The 22,524-nt window shown below is 50.9% G+C and overlaps 1 protein-coding gene across 2 annotated transcripts; it reads left to right on the plus strand.

Moving 5' to 3' along the window:
• Positions 1-1,823: 1,823 nt before the first annotated feature.
• NECAP2 (NECAP endocytosis associated 2) lies at positions 1,824-21,624 on the plus strand. 2 transcript variants are annotated; one of them, XM_082274310.1, is made up of 8 exons: positions 1,824-1,977; positions 2,052-2,152; positions 14,252-14,356; positions 14,429-14,510; positions 16,247-16,364; positions 16,680-16,800; positions 18,436-18,517; positions 21,485-21,624. In XM_082274310.1, exons 1-8 carry the CDS (start codon positions 1,886-1,888, stop codon positions 21,528-21,530), a joined length of 747 nt encoding a protein of 248 aa, XP_082130436.1. In that variant the 5' UTR covers positions 1,824-1,885; the 3' UTR covers positions 21,531-21,624. The 2 variants fall into 2 exon arrangements, with proteins under 2 accessions (XP_082130436.1, XP_082130435.1); XM_082274309.1 differs by having other exon boundaries at positions 16,247-16,355; positions 16,668-16,800; positions 21,485-21,616.
• The last annotated feature ends 900 nt before the right edge of the window (positions 21,625-22,524 follow it).

Genomic DNA, 22,524 nt, shown 5'->3' on the forward strand with positions numbered 1-22,524 from the left:
AGGACGAGGAACTGCAGTCTGGTGGAGACCCCAATGAGGACGAGGAACTGCAGTCTGGTGGAGACCCTGATGAGGATGACGAGAATGCAGATGAGCTTTCCTGACAGTTTGTGCAGAAATTCTTTGGTTATGCAAACCGATTGTTGCCGTGGCTGGTCTCAGACCATCTTGGAGGTGAAGATGCTGGATGTGGAGGTCCTGGGCTGGTCTCAGACCATCTTGGAGGTGAAGATGCTGGATGTGGAGGTCCTAGGCTGGTCTCAGACCATCTTGGAGGTGAAGATGCTGGATGTGGAGGTCCTGGGCTGGTCTCAGACCATCTTGGAGGTGAAGATGCTGGATGTGGAGGTCCTGGGCTGGTCTCAGACCATCTTTGAGGTGAAGATGCTGGATGTGGAGGTCCTGGGCTGGTGTGGTTACACGTGGTCTGTGGTTGTGAGGCCGGTTGGATGTACTGCCAAATTGTCTGAAACGCCTGTGGAGATGGCTTATGGTAGAGAAATTAACATTCAATTCACGTGCAACAGCTCTGGTGGACATTCCTGTAGTCAGCATGCCAATTGCACGATCCCTCAAAACTTGCCACATCTGCGGCATTGTGCTGTGATTTTATTGTGGCCTTAGGCTGGCTGCAATAAAAGGCCACTCTAAAATGTGCAGTTTTATCACACAGCACAATGTGGAAAGATTAGCATTTCATTTGGAAATGAAGGTCCCAGAGTCTGGAGGAGGAGTGGAGAGGCACAGAATCCAAGTTGCATGAGGTCCAGTGTGAGGTTTCCACCGTCAGTGATGATTTGGGGAGCCGTGTCATCTGCAGGTGTTGGTGTTGGTGGCAGCGTTTTTCTAAGGGATTTCCTAAAATAAAGCATTGGAGATATGAATAGATGAAGATATGAATAGATGGAGATATGGATGGGGGAGGGGATTTTTGCTTTGAATATTAAAAATGAATTACATAATGTTTTTGGTTTATACTGTGTATCCCTTCCCCCACCATGTTGAGGAAAAGGGGGGGGGGGGGTTGATTATGGTTTGGAAATGGAAGTAGGTATCATCCCAGTAACAAAAAGAACAAAATTCCCCATTGTTTGGGACTAGGTGTGGGTTATTATAGTCCCAACCAGTGGGGAATTTTCCCCCACCACGTGGTACCTTCAGTGCAGACACAAAAAAAAAAAAGTTAAATATATTGTATGTATAAATATATATATATACACACACATGCACGCGTGTATGGTGACTTTTAATGGGAATGTGTCAGTGAAGGTAAATACACGATTCACCTTATAAGTGAAGTCGCATTCTCCAAGCGAATATTCCCCAGAGATCAGTAAATGAGATACTTTGCATGGAATATCCAATCACATGCAAGGAAAATAGAAAAAACAGCTCTGGGGAAAATTCCCTTTCCGGAGTGCAACTTCTTATCCCCCTCCTCCCCCCAGCGCGGGGTGTAGAGTCCACCCACTCCTGCATAGGTGGGGACAATGACAAGAGGGACAATTATTAATGAAGGAAAGTGGAGGATATTATATGAAGCCTTGTATTGGGAAAATGCAATTCCCCCCATTACCAAACTGAGCCAATCATTACAGACAGTGATCAGCAGTGATATTCACAGAGGTGCACTTCTCAGTACGGCCTTTGGGGGCGCTGTGCTGGAGAATGGGGCGCTTCCCTGACTGGCCACTAGAGGAGCTGTACTCCGCATATCTGTTGACATCTCTCACCTGACTACATTGATGAGTCAAAAGACGGGTGCGCTTCCCAGGCCGACCACTGGGTGCGCTGTAGGATCGCGCTTACCTGACAGTACATTCCCCGGAGACGCTCTATCCTCAGCTGATCACGGAGAGGCGGAAGTGCCGCTGGGTGGAGGAAGATGGCGGACGCGGATTACGAGTCGGTTCTGTGTGTGAAGCCGGAAGTGCACGTCTACCGGATTCCGCCCCGGGCCTCTAACCGGGGATACCGGTGAGTGAGAGCGGCTCCGGGGGTGAGAGCGGGCGGTGTGTGCGGAGCTCTCATCTTCCTTCTCTCCCCTACAGGGCGGCGGAATGGCAGCTCGACCAACCGGCCTGGAGTGGCCGCCTCCGGGTCACCGCCCGGGGGAAAGCGGCCTTCATCAAGCTGGAGGACCGGACTACCGGTATGTGTGTCTATATACCCCCCTCCCCCCTTTATACTCCTCCCCCACCTACCTACACTGTATACCCCCCTCCCCCACCTACTTACCTCCCCCACATTCTTATCTACCCTGTTCACTCCTCCCCCACCTACCCACCCTTTCTACTCCTCCCCCACCTACTTACACTGTATACCCCTCCCCCCTTTATATCCCTCCCCCACCTACTTACCCTGTTCACTCCTCCCCCACCTACTTACACCCCTCCCCCACCTACTTACCTACCCTGTACACCCCTCCCCCCAACTACTTACACTGTATACCCATCCCCCTTTATACCCCTCCCACACCTACCTACCCCTCCCCCACCTACTTACACTGTATACCCCTCCCCCACCTACCTACCCATCACACCACCTACTCTGTATACCCCTCCCCCTTTATACCCCTCCCACACCTACCCACCCTATATACCCCTCCCCCACCTACTTACACTGTATACCCCTCCCCCTTTATACCCCTCCCACACCTACCCAGCCTGTATACTCCTCCCCCACCTACCTACCCATCCCCCACCTACCTACCCTGTATACTCCTCCCCCACCCTACTCTGTATACTCCTCCCCCACCTACCTACCCTGTATACTCCTCCCCCACCCTACTGCGTATACCCCTCCCCCACCTACCTACCCTTTTTACTCCTCCCCCAACCTACCCTTTCTACCCCTCCCCCACCTACCTACCCTGTATACTCCTCCCCCACTTTACTCTGTATACTCCTCCCCCACCTACCTACCCCTTCTACTCCTCACCTACCTACCCTGTACACAACTCCCCCACCTAGTACCTACCCACCCCCACACCTACCTACTCTGCATACCCCTCCCACACCTACCTACACCCCACCCACTTACCTTGTATACCATCCCCCACCTACCTACTCTGTATACACCTACCTACCCCATATATATCATCTATATACAGAGAGGACCAGGACTGCTGGTATGTGTGTCCTATATTCCACCCACCTACCTTCCTTGTATACCCCTCTCCCATCTACCTACCCCCTCCCCCACCCAACTATCTACACCTCCCCAAACCAGCTACCTACCCTCTATACCCCTACCCACCCTCTATTCCCCTCCCCACCTACCTACCCACCCTCTATACCCCTCCCTATATATATATATGAAAATTATTGGTGTTCAGCGCCAGCAGTACCTGCGCAGTGTAGAGTGATATAGAAGTATAAAAAACAAAATATGTAAAATGTAGAAAAGAAACCCAAATTTAGGAGCCGCAACATGAAAACGTATAAACCGCGAAATGTGAAAAAAATGTTACAATGATAGATAATGGCTGCGCTCTATTGAATGTTATAAATTCTGAAACAAGTGTGAAACGTGCGATGCCGGTGAGAATGAATTACATAATGCGCTATGTGCAAAATTAAATCTATAAATATCTATAAATATCACCGGTATCAGATATATATATATAGATCAATCCGCTGCAATAAGATATCAAATCAAATAGCAACAATCAGATATAACAGTGCATAAATAATAACCGGTCCTAAAGTGCAGAGCAAGTGACTAAATAATTAGAGTGCAAACAATAGATAGTAAATAGGATCATATACTCAGTCCCAATACTCAGTCCCAATACTCAGTCCCAATACTCAGTCCCAGTAATCAGTCCCAGTAATCAGTCCCAGTAATCAGTCCCAGTACTCAGTCCCAATAATCAGTCCCAATTGCACTGTCCCAGTGTTGGAATAAAGTTTCTGATAAATCCTATAATCTCCACCAACACACAGGACCCCCCGATGTGCACAAACTGCTCACCAGATTGAACAGACCCCTTTATTATCGGGGGTCGGTTCAGGCCTTCATTCACAGATTAGAGACCAGGAAGTTCAATGGGTGAAAAAAACCAAAGTTCAATTTCCAATAAGTGACTCCAACCAAGTTTGTATCATCCACCTTGGAGTAATCTCAAAGCCAAGGAACGGAACTCCCATTGATCATAAGATAACAAGGAAAACTCTCTCATCTCATGGCTGTCATCCCAGAAGGAAGCCTCTTCTAAAGATGACTGCAGCACGGTGGCCAAGACCATACAGCAGTTTACCAGGACAGGTTCCACTCAGAACAGGCCTCACCATGGTCCACCAAAGAAGTTGAGTGCCGTGCTCAGCGTCATATCCAGAGGTTGTCTTTGGGAAATAGACGTATGAGTGCTGCCAGCATTGCTGCAGAGGTTGAAGGGGTGGGGGAGGGGTCAGCCTGTCAGTGCTCAGACCATACGCCGCACACTGCATCAAATTGGTCTGCATGGCTGTCATCCCAGAAGGAAGCCTCTTCTAAAGATGATGGACAAGAAAGCCTGCAAACAGTTTTCTGAAGACAAGCAGACTAAGGACATGGATTACTGGAACCATCTCCTGTGCTCTGATGAGACCAAGATAAACCTATTTGGTTCAGATGGTGTCAGGCGTGTGTGGGGGCAACCAGGTGAGGAGTACAAAGACAAGTGTGTCTTCCTACAGTCAGCATGGTGGTGGGAGTGTCATGGTCTGGGGCTGCATGAGTGCTGCCGGCACTGGGGGGCTACAGTTCATTGAGGGAACCATGAATGCCAACATGTACTGTGACATACTGAAGCAGAGCATGATCCCCTCCCTTCAGAGACTGGGGGGCAGGGCAGTATTCCAACATAACGACCCCAAACACCTCCAAGATGACCACTGCCTTGCTAAAGAAGCTGAGGGTAAAGGTGATGGACTGGCCAAGCGTCTCCAGACCTAAACCCTATTGAGCATCTGTGGGGATCCTCAAACAGAAGGTGGAGGAGGGGAAGGTCTCTAACATCCACCAGCTCTGTGATGTTATCATGGAGGAGGGGAAGAGGACTCCAGTGACAACCTGTGAAGCTCTGGTGACCTCCATTCCCAAGAGGGTTAAGGCAGTGCTGGAAAATAATGGCGGCCACACAAAATATTGACACTTTGGGCCCAATTTGGACATTGTCACTTAGAGGTGTACTCACTTTTGTTGCCAGTGGTTTAGACATTAATGGCTGTGTGTTGAGTTATTTTGAGGGGACAGTAAATTTACACTGTTATACAAGCTGTACACTCACTACTTTACATTGTAGCAAAGTCTCATTTCTTCAGTGTTGTCACATGAAAAGATAGAATAAAATATTTACAAAAATGTGAGGGGTGTACTTACTTTTGTGAGACACTGTGTGTGTGTGTGTGTGTGTGTTATATATATATATATATATATATATATATATATATATATATATATATATATATATATATATATATATATATATATTAGTGTATTTAGAGGGGGCTTGATCCAGAGGGCTGTATATACACAGAAAGAAAACAAAAAACGTACACACGCCCTCAATATACAGAAAGGACTGGACACGGCTCTCTATATCCTCTATATACACCTTTTTGTTTTGCTCTGAGACAGTGGAAGAATCTGATTGGCTGTCACAGGCAGTGAGATAAACAAGGCTTATGGACAGTCTTGTGATTTTGGTGAATTCAAATGAAATTGCTGATTCAGGATCTGCAGAGAGTGATGAGGAAGTGAGAGGTCGGGGAGTTCTCCGCTCCCAGGAGGATAAGTTCAGTGTTATTCACTGATATCTGTGACCTCCCGTGTACCCCTCTCCCCTCCCCCACTGTACCCCCCCCCCCCCCCCCATTTCCTTCCTTCACCTCCTCTCAGTACACAGCGAGTAGAACGCCGTCATCATCTTCCTCTACACAGCTAACCCCCGTCAGCTCCCCCCATAGGGAGTAATTACCTTCACTTCATGTCCCATAGCCAAAACAAGAAATCCCTCCAAAGTGAGGGAATCCCCGGTGTCTCCAAAGAAATATTTCCCCTCTATTCCTGTTCTGGGGACAACCCAACATTTGGGATTTCCCTTTTATTCTCAGTGATGACCGTAATCGGGACACAAAGAGTGAATCTCCCTATTGGGGACACAGGTGGCAATAAAAACTGACAGGCGGTCTAATTCCTCTCCACTCCATCCAACACTAAAAAAAGTGTTCTACTTTAACCACTTCCCGCAAATTGATCTACCTGTCCCTGCACCTTTCCCTGTCCCTGCACCTTTCCCTGCACCTTTACCTGTCCCTGCACCTTTCCCTGCCAATGTCCCTGCACCTTTCCCTGTACCTGCCAATGTCCCTGCACCTTTCCCTGCCAATGTCCCTGCACCTTTCCCTGCCAATGTCCCTGTACCTGCCCATGTCCCTGCACCTTTCCCTGTACCTGCCCATGTCCCTGCACCTTTACCTGTACATTGGCTTAGAGAAGTGGTTTTAGTGGGATGATCTGCAGCTGCAGGCATCACCCCGGTACCGTTCTTTAGAGCCGGTGTTCCGTGAAAAAACCATACCCGTGAGAAAACCATACCCTCGTCACTTCCGGAGGGTATGGATTTCTCACGGCAGTGTGTTTAACGTTATACTTCCCGCCGTTACATTAAAACAGCTCCTCTGCACTATGAGTGATCTCCGCTCCTCTCCCTCTCACTTCCCTGATCTGGGGTAATAAATATAAAAGCGGATCACGGAGCCGACATTTACATCTCATACACCTGCCGCCGCTTTCATATTTATTAGCCGACATCAGGAAAGTTACAAGGATAGGAGTGGAGATGTCTCATAGTGCAGCCGCGCTGTTTTATGTAACCGACGCAAGTTTAACATTACATTCACTACCGTAATTATTTCATACCTTCTGAGCATGCGCACTTGTCATCTTCTCTGCTCTTCCATGATGTTTCCGGCTCTCTGAGCATGCGCACTCCGTCGCTGCTCAGCTGTTTCTCACAGGAAGTGACGAGAGTATGGTTTCTTCACGGGGTATGGTTTTTTAACGTTACACCGGCGGTCGGCTCTCAGAAGATAACAACCAATGCGGCTCGGGAGCCACTCAGCCGTTATCCCAGTGAGCAGGAGGGGACGTTCCTGCCTGAAGTCACACCCACAAATGAAAACGGTGTTCCAACCACACATGTGAGGTATCGCCGCGATCGCCAGAGCGAGAGCAATAATTCTAAAAAAAAAAAAAAGACCTTCTCTGTAACTCTAAGGCTCCATGTACATGGGGCGCTGGAAATGGCCGTTTAGGAGCAGTTGGGCGTTTTTTTCAGAAGCCCCTGAACCCATCTACATTTTATCTTATCTGTCCATGTACACAGGGTCGTTTACAGTCATTTGCAGGCAGTTGCATTCAGGGACTTTTTTTAGAACGCAATTATTTGCGTTCGAACGTGTGTTTCCCGGCGTTTCAAACGCACGAACGCGTCCGAACGCGATGACCCGCGTTTAGCGTTCGCGTTTTTCCATTTTAAAGGGGAATAATTTTTTTGACTTCTAGGAACGCTTCTAAACGCAAACGCCCGCTAAACGCGGGTACAAACGCGACCGAACGGACGTTTCAAACGTCTTGAAAATTCCAGCATTCAAAGGGACTTTTAACAACGTCCCGTGTACATGGAGCCTAAACTGGTAATTGTTAAAACGTCACCTATGGAGATTTTTAAGTTTCATAGTTTGGCGCCATTCCACAAGTGTGCACAATTTTAAACCGTAACATGTTGGGTATCTATTTACTCGGCGTGACATCATCTTTCACAATATTCCAAAAAATTGGACTAACTTTACCGTTTAGTTTTTTTTTTTTAAATGCAGTGAAATTTATTTTTCTCTTACGTCCTCCGACAGTCGCCGCCTCTTCATATTCGTCACATATGGGGTATTAGACTTTGCTCCGAAGGAGTAGCTAGGCAACAGAATATGTTAACAATAAAGCTTTAACATATCCCACCCTCAAGGGGTGGTCCCCTCAGTCAATACCCTCCTACTTCCTGCAACCATATCTCAGTTTTAATGTCTAGCTTGTCAGGAGTGGCTGGCTCTCTCTGTGCTGGGACTTTCTGTCCCAGACTCTTTCTTCTTTTTAATATTTTGTTTGAGTTTTCTCTCTACCTTTACTTGGCTGTTATTTTTGTCAGCATTAGTTAGTTCTTCGGACGAAGAGGATCATGCGGACTGGGTCTCGGGCTGATCCCCCTGGTCGCAGGTCGTGGGTCAGTGGCTTCCCAGTCTGCCATCGAGCGTTCAGCCAGGTAACGCTCCTGGCACAGTGAACGACCCATCCCTGTTCGGTGCAGGGATGATTGGTGAGGTGGCTACCTCACCGGACGCTGTGCGGTTTCTTAACCTCCATTGTGTGCGTCTTGAATTGCGACTCTCCCTGCCTCATGTGCAGCGGCTTGTTCGCCTGTGCGGGTTCCCCACGCCATGTGAGGTAAGTGTATTTATGTGGGGACCTGTCTGTCGGGGGGGGTCTCAGTCTGGGACTGTGTAACCTGCCTTTAATCACACTGCTTGTCTCCCTATCTCTCGGCTGCATGCTGTGGGCTGCAAGGGGGGGGGGGAGCTGTATGACACTGTGTGTGTCAGGCTGGGCAGTGTGAGAAGCTGTGTGCTGTGGGGCATGTTTTTTTCTTGGCATGTTTGGGCATATACAGCGATCGCTGCGGCGATCTAACATGTATCCTTATATTGGGATGTAATGTGTGTGTTTTTATGCACTGTGGAGCGGCGTTTTCGGCGCCAAACGACGCCATTTTGCCGGCGCCCGCTCCGGCCGCATGGTTTACATGCACGGCGGCCATTTTCTTGTAGCCTCCATAGGCTTACATAGAGCGCCCTGGCAGCATCACTTCCTCTTTCCAGGAACACCGATCGAGGCAGCAGCAGCAGCGAGGGTCTCCTCAGGTTTTATCCTTCTGTTCTTGCTATCCATTGCCTGTGTTCAGTTTGTATATTCCCTGTGGGGGTCTCATTGTGCCTGAGTGTGGTGCGGTGGGCTGCGCTTGCCGCGCTTGCTAAAAAGGGGCAGTTAACCCTTGGTTGTCTGGCATTACAGGGGCAATGGATTCTCAGGAGGGCAAATTTCCTACAGTATTGGTGGAAAGCCAGGGGACCGCTGTTTCCCCCCCAGGGGGGGATTTAGCCACTATTGTGGCTGGCCTTGCTGCCCAGGTGCAAATGCTGGTGGCTGCTCAATCTACTAAACGGCCCAGAGTTGCTCTGTCCTCTGATTCTGAGGGTGAAGGTGATGGGGCTGTTCTGGCAGGGACCTCCTTATCGGGGTCCCGCTCCTCTCTTGATCTAGTGGGGTCTGAGGTGGAGGCTGAAGTTGAGGGGGTTGATAATTCTCCCCCTGGCTCGCCTGAAGAGCTTGCAATCATGGATGAGTTGATTGCTTCCATTAAGCAGACGCTACGTTTGCAGGACGAAGTGTGTCCCCCCCGCTGCCTTGGCGGCTTATGGGACGCAGAGGAAACGCAGGACGCCGCAGGTTTTTCCCTGCAATGCTGATTTTCAGCGCGCTGTTAAGGATCAATGGCGCCATCTGCGCAAGCCTTTTGCGGTACCAAGTAAATTCAAGCTGCGTTATCCTTTCTCGCCTGCCACTGATGAACGGTGGTGCGTGCCTCCGCCAGTGGATCATGCAATTGCGGTTTTGAACAAAGCCACTGCGATTCCTGCAGAGGGTTCCCCTGTTTTCCGTGATGCCACGGATAGGAGACTGGAGTCTCTTGCCCGTCATACTTATTCTGTTACGGGTTCTATGCTTAAGGCTCTGTTTGCTTCTCTCATGGCGGCCCAGGCGATCGCAAGTTGGACGCAGATGCTTAGGCGCGTCCTAGTGGCCGATTCGGCCTCGGCGGCGACCCTGGATATGGTGGATCAGATCCACCAGGGTGTCATGTATCTGTGTGATGCGGACCTGGACCTGATTCCGTTGGCTGCACGTGTGCACAGCGTGGCGGTGTTGTCTCGCCGCCTGGTTTGGTTGAAATGTTGGACGTAAGACCTTAGCCAATCTGCCTTATGATGGGTCTCGCCTTTTTGGGGAGTCCCTGGATGTGTTGATTAAGGGGATCACCGGGGGTAAGAGCACTCTCTTGCCCCATTTCCCCAAGGCTAAGGGGGCTTCTGGGAAGAAGCATGCTAATTTTCGGCCCCCTCAGGGGTCCTTTCGTGCCTTTCGGCCGCACTACAAGGGCAAACCGTTCAAAGGCCAAGGCTCTCAGAAGAAGCCCTGGTCTGGGAAACAGAAGTCCGGCCAATCCGGACCTGCAGCCCATAACAGTTCGGCCTGAAGGGGCGCCCTCACCCAGTTTTGGGGTGGGGGGACGCTTGCTCGGTTTTCTTCAGCCCTGGTTGGCCCGTGTGCGGGACAGATGGGTTCTGGAAATCGTTCGATCTGGTTACAAGATCGAGTTTCTCTCTCGGCCGGAGAGCAGATTTTTTCCTTCAAATCTTCAACTGTCTCCAGAGCGCCTGCGGGATCTGCACCTGGCGGTGCGGGACCTGAGGGCTCAGGGAGTGGTGGTTCCGGTGCCTCATCGGGACAGATTTCGGGGGTTTTATTCCAATCTGTTCACCGTGCCCAGGAAGGAGGGCAAGGTTCGTCCGATTCTGGACTTGAAGGCTCTGAACCGCTCTGTGCGGGTTCGCAAGTTCCGCATGGAATCCCTGCGGTCGGTGGTGGCTGCCCTGGTTCCGGGGGAATTCATGGCCTCCATCGATTTGAAGGATGCGTACCTTCACATCCCCATATTCGAGGGTCATCAGAGGTACCTTCGATTTGCCATTGCGGAGGATCACTACCAGTTCGTGGCGTTGCCCTTTGGTCTCGCCTCGGCTCCGCGGGTCTTCACCAAGGTGCTTGCACCGGTTCTGGCATTATTGAGGGCCCAGGGCATTTCTGTCCTGGGGTATCTGGACGACATTCTGGTTCGGTCTGCGACCAGACAGGGTCTGGAGGAGGACCTGTCTGTCACAATGCAAACTCTGCAGGAGTTTGGTTGGACGATAAATGTTCCAAAGTCGACACTGAGTCCGTCGGTTCGTCTCCCCTATCTGGGAATGATACTGGACTCGGTGCAGGCGAAGGTCTTCCTGCCGGAAGACAAACTCAGGACTCTTCAGGAGGAAGTCAGGTTCCTCAGGGACGTTCCGACCTCGTCTCTGCGGACGTGTATGAGATGTCTGGGATTGATGGTCTCGGCCTTCGAGGCGATTCCTTTCGCGCAGTTTCACACGCGGGGTCTCCAAGCGGAGATCCTGTCCAGGTGGGACGGGCGACCTCAATCTCTGGATCTTCAGATCTCGTTGAGTCATCGCACCAGGTAAAAACCTTCTGTGGTGGCTCCAGTCCCCGTTGGTGTCCGGGGGCAAGTCGTTTCGTCCGATCTCGTGGACGGTAATCACCACGGATGCCAGCCTATCGGGCTGGGGTGGAGTTCTGGGCGTTCTGTCCGCCCAGGGGACCTGGTCGGAGGGGGAGTCTTCCCTTCCGATCAACATTCTGGAATTGCGTGCGATAAGGCTCTGTCTTCATCGCTGGACGGACCGGCTGCAGGGTTGCCCGGTTCGGGTGCAGACGGACAATGCCACGGCGGTGGCCTACATCAACCACCAAGGGGGCACCAGGAGTGCCCGAGCGGCTCGAGAAGTGGCCGACATTCTGTCTTGGGCCGAGACTCATGTCCCGGCGATAACGGCGGTTCACATTCCGGGAGTGGAGAACTGGCAGGCGGACTATCTGAGTCGCCAGACCCTGGATCAGGGGGAATGGTCTCTCCACCCGGCTGTCTTCCAGATGTTGTGCGCGAAGTGGGGTCTTCCAGATGTGAACCTGTTCGCGTCTCGCCTCAACTACAAGGTGAAGAGGTTCGTGGCAAGGACGCGCGACCCTCGGGCAGACGCGTCGGACGCGTTAGTGGCCCCGTGGCATCAGTACAGGCTGATGTACGCGTTTCCACCGATTCAGTTGCTGTCCAGGTTCCTTCGCAGGTTACACTCGGAACGCAGCACGGTGATTCTTGTGGCACCGGACTGGCCTCGCCGGTCCTGGTACGCAGACCTCGTGAATCTGGCGGTCGACGCCCCTTGGCGTCTGCCTCTTCGAGACGATCTACTGTCTCAAGGACCGATTTACCATCCTGCTTTACAGTCGCTGGCTTTGACGGCCTGGCTGTTGAGACCGAGGTCCTGAAGGAGAAGGGTCTCTCTCCAGAGGTCGTTCATACTTTGATCAACGCGAGGAAGTCTTCCTCGGGGAAGGTTTATTACCGTACTTGGAAGGCCTATTTTGCCTGGTGTGAGTCCAGGGGGTTTTCACCCCGCACGTACTCGGTTTCCCGTGTGCTGTCTTTCCTTCAGACGGGTGTCGATCAGCGTTTGGCGCTGGCTACGATAAAGGGTCAGGTGTCTGCGCTGGCCGTTCTGTTTCAACGTCCCGTGGCTTCCAACTCCTTGGTTGGCACTTTTATTCAGGGTGTGCGGCATCTGGTTCCTCCTAGGAGGGATCCTTTGCCCCCTTGGGACTTGAATCTCGTTCTATCTGTGTTACAACGTGCTCCTTTTGAACAGATCAGGGAGATCTCGTTGTCTATGTTGTCCAAAAAGGTCGCCTTTTTGGTGGCGATCACTTCGGCTCGCAGAGTGTCGGAACTGGCGGCTTTGTCCTGCAAGTCTCCGTACCTGGTTGTTCATTTGGATAAGGTGGTCTTGCGACCTAATCCTTCTTTTCTGCCGAAACGAGTTTCGGAATTCCATCTTAATGAGGATATTGTTTTGCCTTCGTTGTGCACGAAGCCTAAACATCCAAAGGAGGTGAGATTGCACTCTCTGGATGTTGTTCGGGCGATAAGGGTTTACCTTCAATCGACTGAGTCTTTTCGTAAGACGGACTCCTTGTTTGTTCTTCCAGAGGGTCCTCGGAAGGGCATGGCGGCTTCGGCCTCTACCATCGCCAAATGGATCAGGCAGACCATTGAACAGGCCTATGCTTTGCAAGGGAAGGTTCCCCCTGTGCCTGTGAAGGCGCACTCTACTAGATCTCTTGAGTACGTCTTGGGCCTGTCGTCATGGGGCTTCTGTAGCCCAGGTGTGTAAGGCGGCGACTTGGTCGACCGTGCACACTTTCACAAAATTCTACAAAGTAGATGTTCAGGCATCGGCGGATGCTTCCTTTGGCCGCAAGGTTCTTAGTGCGGCTGTTCCCTAGGGTCCCTTGTTGGGGACTCCTGGCTGTTGGGATAGTTTTTTGTATCCCCTGGTTTTTTTGTCTTTTCCTGGGTTGTTGCTCCTGTTGAGCACTTATTTTTGCTGTTGCCCAGCTGGTTTCCTTCCTTTGGTAAGGTTCCTTTCTTTGATGTGGAGACTGCGTTGCCTTTCGGCGCGGATGCGTTTCCCACCCCTCATGTTTGCACTGCTTTGGGACGTGCCCATATGTGACGAATATGAAGAGGCGGCGACTGTCGGAGGACGTAAGAGAAAACTGAATTTTTGTAAAATCTTACCTGTAAAATTCCTTTCTCTGAGTCCTCCGACAGTCGCCGCCCCCGCCCCTCTTTTGGGGTTTGAATGTATACTCTACTGCTATTCCACTAAAACTGAGATATGGTTGCAGGAAGTAGGAGGGTATTGACTGAGGGGACCACCCCTTGAGGGTGGGATATGTTAAAGCTTTATTGTTAACATATTCTGTTGCCTAGCTACTCCTTCGGAGCAAAGTCTAATACCCCATATGTGACGAATATGAAGAGGCGGCGACTGTCGGAGGACTCAGAGAAAGGAATTTTACAGGTAAGATTTTACAAAAATTCCGTTTTCTCCCAAAAAGTTGCGTTTGAAAGACCGCTGCGCAAATACCGTGTGACAAAAACTATTGCAACGACCCCCATTTTATTCTCCAGTCTTTGCTAAAAAAAAAAAAAATATATATAAATATATATATATTGTTTAGAAGAAAAGTAATTTTCTAGCTAAAAATACAGTTTTTAACTTGTAAACAACAAGTGTCAGAAATCGGCGCGGTCCTTAAGTGGTAATAAAAGGAAATGCTGAGCGCGTACCTCGATGCATTTTACCAGCCCAGCATGTGTAATGCGCCCCGTGATGCGTGGCGGCTCTTGTGTGAATGGGCCCCTATGAACGATCACAGAGGTTTCTTGGTGTAAGCCGCCTCCCCTCTTCTCTCTTCTCGGTAGGTGAGCTCTTCGCTCAGTCCTCGGTGGATCAGTTTCCTGGCATCGCGGTGGAGAGCGTGGTAGACTCCAGCCGATATTTTGTTATCTGCATCGAGGACGGGAACGGTGAGTGTCTCCTCTTGTGTGTTGTTTGTGTAGAGAAGCTTTGTAGCCACATCTAACCCTCTGCTGTATTAGGGAGACGAGCGTTCATCGGGGTGGGGTTTGCAGACAGAGGAGACGCGTTCGACTTCAACGTCGCCTTGCAGGATCACTTCAAGTAAGTTCCCACCATGCTTCTTACACTCATATAATATAATATAGCGCTCTTCTTTTCCAATCATTCATTGTTTGAGTTCAGGTTTGCACCGATACGGAGTATTGCTACAAATTAGTGATCGACCGTTATCGATTTTCTTTTTTTAATGCTGATAACGATATTTTGGTCATCGGATATTGGTATTTGCCGATATTTTCGGACATTTAAAAAAAATAATTTTTTTAAAATAATTTTTATTTATTTTATTTTTTTTACAGGTTGTCTTGTGGAGGGATCTGGGGGTCTAAAAGATCCCAAACCTCTCCTCTGCACTTAAAAGCATTCAAAACGCCAAGTTTGGCTGTTTGGAATGCTGTAATTTTTCTTAATTTGGCGCTGAGTACCCGGAAGTGATGTCATGATATCACTTCCAGGTTTTTACATGGAGACCCAATCAGACCTGAATGCGGCTTTGATCGGGTCTTCGGCGGCTGTGGAGGTGGGATGCCCGGGTCTCCCGGGCGAGCCGTGGAAGGCGGTGGGAGGGGGTAAACGTCCCCTCTCGCTCCTTGTAATGACAGCTGAGCGGCTTTTCAGGCGCATCGGTTGTCATTACAAGACAGCCGACCATCTGCTATGGACGCCGGTACCGGGGTGATGCCTCTAGCTGCAGGCATCACTCTGGTACAGCACTTTCTCTAAATATCGGCAATATTGGCCACCTCGGTGGCAGATTCCGATATATCAGGGAAAGTGCATATCGGCCCTTGATATATCAGCCTTGCCAATAATCGGTCGATCCCTACTCAAGAGTTCCATGAATCCCTGTGCAGGCAGTTCCATTCAAGTCAATGGGAACACAGAGGTGGCACAGACACAGAGGTGGCACAGGCACAGCCTCTGCTCCCAATTTTGACATCCATTTGGGTGAGTGTCTCCAAATTCACACTGTCTTCTTTTGGGGACGTGCTGCTCCCAATCTGACATCTGTGTAAGTACATGTCCCCGAATGCAGACAGTGTGAATTCGGGGACATGCACCTGCATGGGTACCAAAATTGGAGCAGCGGCTGTGTCTGTGCCTCGGCTGTGTCTGTGCCTCGGCTGTGTCTGTGCCTCGGCTGTGTCTGTGCCTCGGCTGTGTCTGTGCCTCCTCTGTGTTCTATTTGACTTGAATGGGACTGACTGGACAGGAATTTACAGAACTCCTGTGTGGATAAACACAGCACTTGCACAGGTGCTATAGTACCCCCCCCCCCCCCCCAGCGTGTGAACACGGCCTTATAATGACATTAACTTTGTGTTGTCAGCTTAGATTTATAGACGGCGCTTAGCATGTAACCTCTGCGGTGTACACAGCGTCCTGTCTCTGTTCTCTGGCCTGATTGCCTCAGAATAGTCACCTTGTTCACACCATGTCCATTGAGCTGTTTTTTTTTTTTTTTGCAATCCCAGCACATGTATGATGTGTATATAACACATAGATAATAGTAGTGTGTTTTTTTTTTTTTTTTGTTCACACCATACGTGTGCAGTGATCTGCAAAAGAAACTCAGCGGATGTGGTTTGACTAATCCCTCAATATTACTGCATTGGCTGTTGTAGGAGCGCTCCCGTTTCTTGTGTGCCCGGGGGGGACGCCCCCGTTTCTTGTGTGCCTGGGGAGCGCCCCCGTGCCTTGTGTGCCCATGGGGGGAACGCCCCCGTGTCTTGTGAACTGCAATTACTCCTCCTGTATTAACACTTTCCTCTCTGCAGATGGGTGAAGCAACAGACAGAGTTTGCTAAACAGGCGCAGAACCCGGACCCCGGACCCAAGCTGGACCTGGGATTCAAGGAAGGACAGACCATCAAGATTAATATAGCGGTAAGGCTCGTCAAGTGGGGGTTCTCTGGCTCTCTAGGCTTAGATGTTTCTGCATGAAGGAACCGTTCCACAAGCTGCACTCTGCGTCAGGTCCCTTCCATCTGCTGGGATCACACACAGGACGGAGTTCCCAGCAGAGTCCTTCATGAATGGACAAGGTCTTCCTCTGACACCGTGCACTGATAGCTCATTCATTCAAAGAAATTCTTTTCATATGTGAGAATCCACACAGAGGTTTTGTCCAGTCTGGTTTCTTTGATTGGAACTCTTGTATATCTTTTGTTTACAATGATCTGTTCTGATTTCTCATAGAATATAAAGAAGAAGGAAGGTGGCCCAGCTGCTAAACCGCGACCACTCAGCGCAGGACCCAATCTGCTTCCCCCACCACCAGGATCTAAAACTCCCATTCAGCACAGCACTCCACAGCCAGCTGCTAATACAGGTAACCTATCACAGCCTTGCGCTGTCACTTGTACGTCTGTCACAGCCTTGCGCTGTCACTTGTACGTCTGTCACAGCCTTGCGCTGTCACTTGTATGCCTGTGAGGGCCCTGGGCTGTCACTTGTATGCCTGTGAGGGCCCTGGGCTGTCACTTGTACGCCTGTGAGGGCCCTGGGCTGTCACTTGTACGCCTGTGAGGGCCCTGGGCTGTCCCTTGTATGCCTGTGAGGGCCCTGGGCTGTCCCTTGTACGCCTGTGAGGGCCCTGGGCTGTCCCTTGTACGCCTGTGAGGGCCCTGGGCTGTCCCTTGTACGCCTGTGAGGGCCCTGGGCTGTCCCTTGTACGCCTGTGAGGGCCCTGGGCTGTCCCTTGTACGCCTGTGAGGGCCCTGGGCTGTCCCTTGTACGCCTGTGAGGGCCCTGGGCTGTCCCTTGTACGCCTGTGAGGGCCCTGGGCTGTCCCTTGTACGCCTGTGAGGGCCCTGGGCTGTCACTTGTACGCCTGTGAGGGCCCTGGGCTGTCACTTGTACGCCTGTGAGGGCCCTGGGCTGTCACTTGTACGCCTGTGAGGGCCCTGGGCTGTCACTTGTACGCCTGTGAGGGCCCTGGGCTGTCACTTGTACGCCTGTGAGGGCCCTGGGCTTTCACTTGTACGCCTGTCAGGGTCCAGGGCTGTTCCTTGTACCTTGTCAGGGACCATGCGCGTGTCACTTGTATGGAATCCTTCCCTCTGAATTATCATATTCTGACAGCGGGGAGACTTCCCCCCCCCCCCCCCCCCCCCGCCTGTTGGTTGTGTTTTTTTTATTTTTTGTCATCCTCCTGACATTGTACAGATAAATCTACTCCCACCATCTGGTGCCCTTGCCAGTGCTGTTTCCGGGTATGAGGGACCGCTAATCCTGCACTGCACATGTGCCTGCACTTGCTGGTCCCCCAACAATCCCCATGTGCAAACATTACATCTGTTCTGAATTCTGAGAGAACCCCGCCGCTGGACAACCAATCAAAAGTGTCCATGTCACAGAGAAAAGGACATGGACGCACAAAGAAGGGCCCCGCTTACTGCAAACAGAAGAGGAGAGAAGACTTGCGGCTGGAGCGTCATGTGAGTAAAGAGGGCGTTGGATAGTGGTGTGTTTATGGCCCACGCTCAGGCTGGGTTCACACTGTAGACGGGTGACAGCAGGGGTCAGGTGCGTCTCTGTTCTCCATTTCAGGGACGAGTCTGGCCCGAATTTTTAGCTCGATTCGGACCTGAAACAGAGCCAAAGACGCACAGGACCTCTGCAATCCGCTCCACAGCCGCTCTGGAGATGTGTGAACCGGCTCCATTGAGAGCCGGGCACACTTTTCTGTCATGCAAATTGGATGCGGGGAAACCCACATCCAGTACACATAAGTGTGAACCCAGCCTCGGTCAGAACGGTGTTGGGGCGGGAAATCCTGGAGTTCAGCTTTAAGATTTACTTCTCAGTCTGCAAATGTCGGGATCATCTTGTGCTTCCCATTAGACGTTTCATACACAATACTGAGAACAATTCTGCTCACCTGCATTCGGCCCGGCCATTCTCCGCTTTGCCTTATCCCCCTCTGTACCATCATATTCACTAATCTGTGCCTCTTCTGGAACAGGAATGCTCTTTGACCTTGGAGGATTCTCATCTGAGCCAGCGGCTTCCACAGACACCTGGGGAGACTTCACTAAGGCATCCAGGTACGGTGTCATGGCAGGACTTCTATTGTCTGTGTGTGTATAATGTACATTGCAGGGTCCGCAACCCCCAGGAACATGTCCCCACCCGGGTCAATGATGACTTCTGTGCTGGCCCCAGCATATTCTTTATTTATTTCCCCCAATTTATGTTTTATGTAACTTTTTTGTTTTTTTATGTGTCATTGTGACTATTTGAATATTGCCACTTGTGAGATTATTAGACTGAGAACCGCAGATGTTTGCAGAGTTTGGTTTCTGGTTTTCTCTAAAGTGATACTAAAGCTAAAAACATTTTTTTTAACCTTTATGCATTCCTTACATTAAAGTAATACTTACCTGAACCTGTATTCCATCCAGCGCTGTGCATGTCTGCAGCTCTTCTTTCCGGGTCTCACTGGCTTTGGTGCCCATTGGTTGCGAGTGCTGTCAATCAAAGCCAATGACGAGGGAGCAGGCGGCTGAGCCGAGTCCCGCTGTCTGTGTTAATGGACGCAGTGAGTGAGCACATACAGGATCCCCCATAGGATGTAGCTTCCCATGGGGACACTGGATAGAGAGGAGGAGCCCACAGCGCCGGCAGGGGACCAGAGAAATCCTCTCTATTTGTGCTGTTTACCATTTTATATTGAAAGTAAAAGAGAATCCCAAATTTTGCATTGTCCCCAGAAAAGTAATAGGAGGGAAATCTTCCAATGGTGACCTGGGGGCCCTCAAGGAATTCCCTTAATTTGCAGGTATCTCCTTTCACTTCCTGTTTGGCTATTGGACAGGAAGTGAAGGGAAATCTCTGCAATGGGACACAGATGGTGAAAAAAAAAAGACGGTTTATAACTCTCCCTTGCTCCATCCAAAATGGAAAAAAATGTTTTTCCTATAGTTCTACTTTAATAAAAAGAGAAAAAAATTACTATAACACTTTCAGTGTTTTTTTTTTACTTTGGATGGAGTAAGGGAGGGGTATAACCCCTGCCAATTTATTTTTTTTTTTTCAAAGCATAGCAAGTGGTAGAATAAACAGAAGATCCAAGGTGACGGCGGATGGTAATGGCACCGAGGGACACACTAAGGCAAGGACAGCAATGGCAGGCAGAGCCAATCAGATGGCAGCTTCCCGGAGATAAAGGAATCTCTGTACAAACCCAAGAACACAAAACAAGGAGCGCCACTCTTAAGTGCAGTATGCAGTAAAAACAAAACATTGTTTATTAGTAAAATTTGCATATTACGGTGTAGTAGACATCAAAGCGCATATCGGACCCACCAGGGTCGGAAGGGCAGTCCCTCAAATGGTACACACAGACAGAGAAAACAAAAAATGCAAGAACGCAATAACAAGGAGTGCCAAGTGCAGTATAAAAAAAATCTTTATTTGTACAATTGGCAACTTACAATGTAGCAGACATCAAAGGGCAGTCACACCGGAACCCACGTGTGGAGACAAGGACGTCCGCACCATGTAGGGTCTGTCCATGTGTGGCCGGGTGGTAGGCGGCGTGTGTGGCCCGGGTGGTAGGCGGCGTGTGTGGCCCGGGTGGTAGGCGGCGTGTGTGGCCCGGGTGGTAGGCGGCGTGTGTGGCCCGGGTGGTAGGCGGCGTGTGTGGCCCGGGTGGTAGGCGGCGTGTGTGGCCCGGGTGGTAGGCGGCGTGTGTGGCCCGGGTGGTAGGCGGCGTGTGTGGCCCGGGTGGTAGGCGGCGTGTGTGGCCCGGGTGGTAGGCGGCGTGTGTGGCCCGGGTGGTAGGCGGCGTGTGTGGCCCGGGTGGTAGGCGGCGTGTGTGGCCCGGGTGGTAGGCGGCGTGTGTGGCCCGGGTGGTAGGCGGCGTGTGTGGCCCGGGTGGTAGGCGGCGTGTGTGGTCCGGGTGGTAGGCGGCGTGTGTGGTCCGGGTGGTAGGCGGCGTGTGTGGTCCGGGTGGTAGGCGGCGTGTGTGGCCCGGGTGGTAGGCGGCGTGTGTGGCCCGGGTGGTAGGCGGCGTGTGTGGCCCGGGTGGTAGGCGGCGTGTGTGGCCCGGGTGGTAGGCGGCGTGTGTGGCCCGGGTGGTAGGCGGCGTGTGTGGTCCGGGTGGTAGGCGGCGTGTGTGGCCCGGGTGGTAGGCGGCGTGTGTGGTCCGGGTGGTAGGTGGCGTGTGTGGCCCGGGTGGTAGGCGGCGTGTGTGGCCCGGGTGGTAGGCGGCGTGTGTGGCCCGGGTGGTAGGCGGCGTGTGTGGTCCGGGTGGTAGGCGGCGTGTGTGGCCCGGGTGGTAGGCGGCGTGTGTGGCCCAGGTGGTAGGCGGCGTGTGTGGCCGGGTGAACGCTGAAGAGAACAGGTGTCCACGAGACGCAGGACATCAGTGACCGGGCATGACGTTCGTGCTGGCATCGGCCATTAAGCTTTGAGAAAGGAGCCGTGGGCATTAGCTACGTCTAACCCCACCCCCAGCGCTGTAGTCTGGCTTGGCCACCGATCTACAGCGTGTTCGGCATCCACACACGCTGTATACCACCCAGCCAGACCCTATAGGGTGCGGACATCCTTGCCCCCACACACGGGTTCTGGTGTGACTGCCCTTTGCGTTTTGATGTCTGCTACACTGTAAGTTGCCAAGTGTACTAATAAAAATGTTTTTTTACTGCGCTTAGAGTGGCGCTCCTTGTTGTGTTCTTGCATTTTTTTTTTTCCACCATGTGTGTCCCATTTGAGAGACTTCCTGTCCCATAGCCAAAACAGGAAATGAGAGGAAATCCGTGATTGTGTCACCAGAACGCGTGTACCCCCGTTGTAAGATTTCCCCTCTTTTCCTGTTGACTACCCAAGATTTGGGATTTTCTTTCATTCTTGAAGATCGTGGTCACCAGGATAAATAAAGGGGGGTGGGGCACAGACGTAAATAAAAACCTGACAGGTGTTCTAATCCATCTCCACTCAGAACTAAAAAAAAAAGAAACAAGTTTTTCCCTTTAGTTATATTTTCACCTTTTTGTGTCTCCCTGCAGCTCCAGCAGCAGTCAGTCCAGCTCCTCCGGGTGGGTCCAGTTCTGATGGACAGGTTGTGGAAGATGGGATCTCCAGGAAGGACTCGGCGGTTCCCCGGGCGGCAGCTGCTTGTGATTTCCTCAATGATCTGCCTGTGCCGGAGCCGCCTTTTGTGACTTGTTCATGTTTGGAGGGATTTGTGTCTTCATTGCTGCGGAGGATGGAGTGAGGCTCCTCGGGGGCGGGACTCTCTCAGCCCCTCTGATGAAGGTGATGGTTTTCTTGATGATGAATTTATTTTGTGGTGGTGGGGGGAAGGGAGGGAGGGGGTGCTCCTGTAATTACGCTGCTTGAACCACCAGCTGTAGGCCTACTGACTCATCACCCGGGGGCCCATCATCCAGCACAGACCAGGAGCCGATTATGGTGGGATAGCTTTGTGTTTTTATCACCAGGCGCCTGGCTTCATCCTCCTCCTCCCAAACACCAACAACTGTCACTGTGGGGACTGTGCGGACTTCCTCCCTTTACTGGAAATACTCCCTGCAGGAATTCTCATTTCACTAAACATTGCACCACTCCAGGCATGGTGACCCCGCATGGCACCGTCTGACGTCAGTCACTGTCTGGAGTTGTGCAGCTTTTTTTTCTGTATCTTTAAAATGTAACCAAAGGCAAAACTTCTTTTTTGTTTCGTTTTTGGATGGAGTGCGGAGATCTCTATTACCATCATCATCATTGAAAGTAAAAAGAAAATCCCACATTTTGGGTTGACATCTGAACAGGAATATCAAAGTGAACATGTAACGGGGGGAGGGGATGATACATAAAAATATATAATAAATACAAAATGACTTTATTGAACAGAATAGTGAAGGCTGAAACATTGGGAAAAATAAAAAGCCAACTAACTGTACATGCATCTGTAATAATACAGAGCAAATAGTAGATGCAATGTATCGCTATCGAGTGAGTGTGGTACAAATGCCCAACGCGTTTCCAGACTAAAGCTCTTCATCAGGGATCTTAATTACTTACAACACCCAGAGATATGGTAGCA

This window comes from Pelophylax lessonae (assembly GCF_965119305.1).
Source record: "Pelophylax lessonae genome assembly, chromosome: 12".
Lineage (NCBI taxonomy): Eukaryota > Metazoa > Chordata > Amphibia > Anura > Ranidae > Pelophylax > Pelophylax lessonae.

What these genes read in the sequence shown, in the direction of transcription:
- NECAP2 (XM_082274309.1), top strand. Translation starts at nt 1,886, where the DNA reads ATGGCGGACGCGGATTACGAGTCGGTTCTGTGTGTGAAGCCGGAAGTG. An exon ending in GCCTCTAACCGGGGATACCG is followed by an intron (nt 1,978 to 2,051) that starts GTGAGTGAGAGC and finishes TCTCCCCTACAG; the next exon opens with GGCGGCGGAATGGCAGCTCG. An exon ending in CCATCAAGATTAATATAGCG is followed by an intron (nt 16,356 to 16,667) that starts GTAAGGCTCGTC and finishes GATTTCTCATAG; the next exon opens with AATATAAAGAAGAAGGAAGG.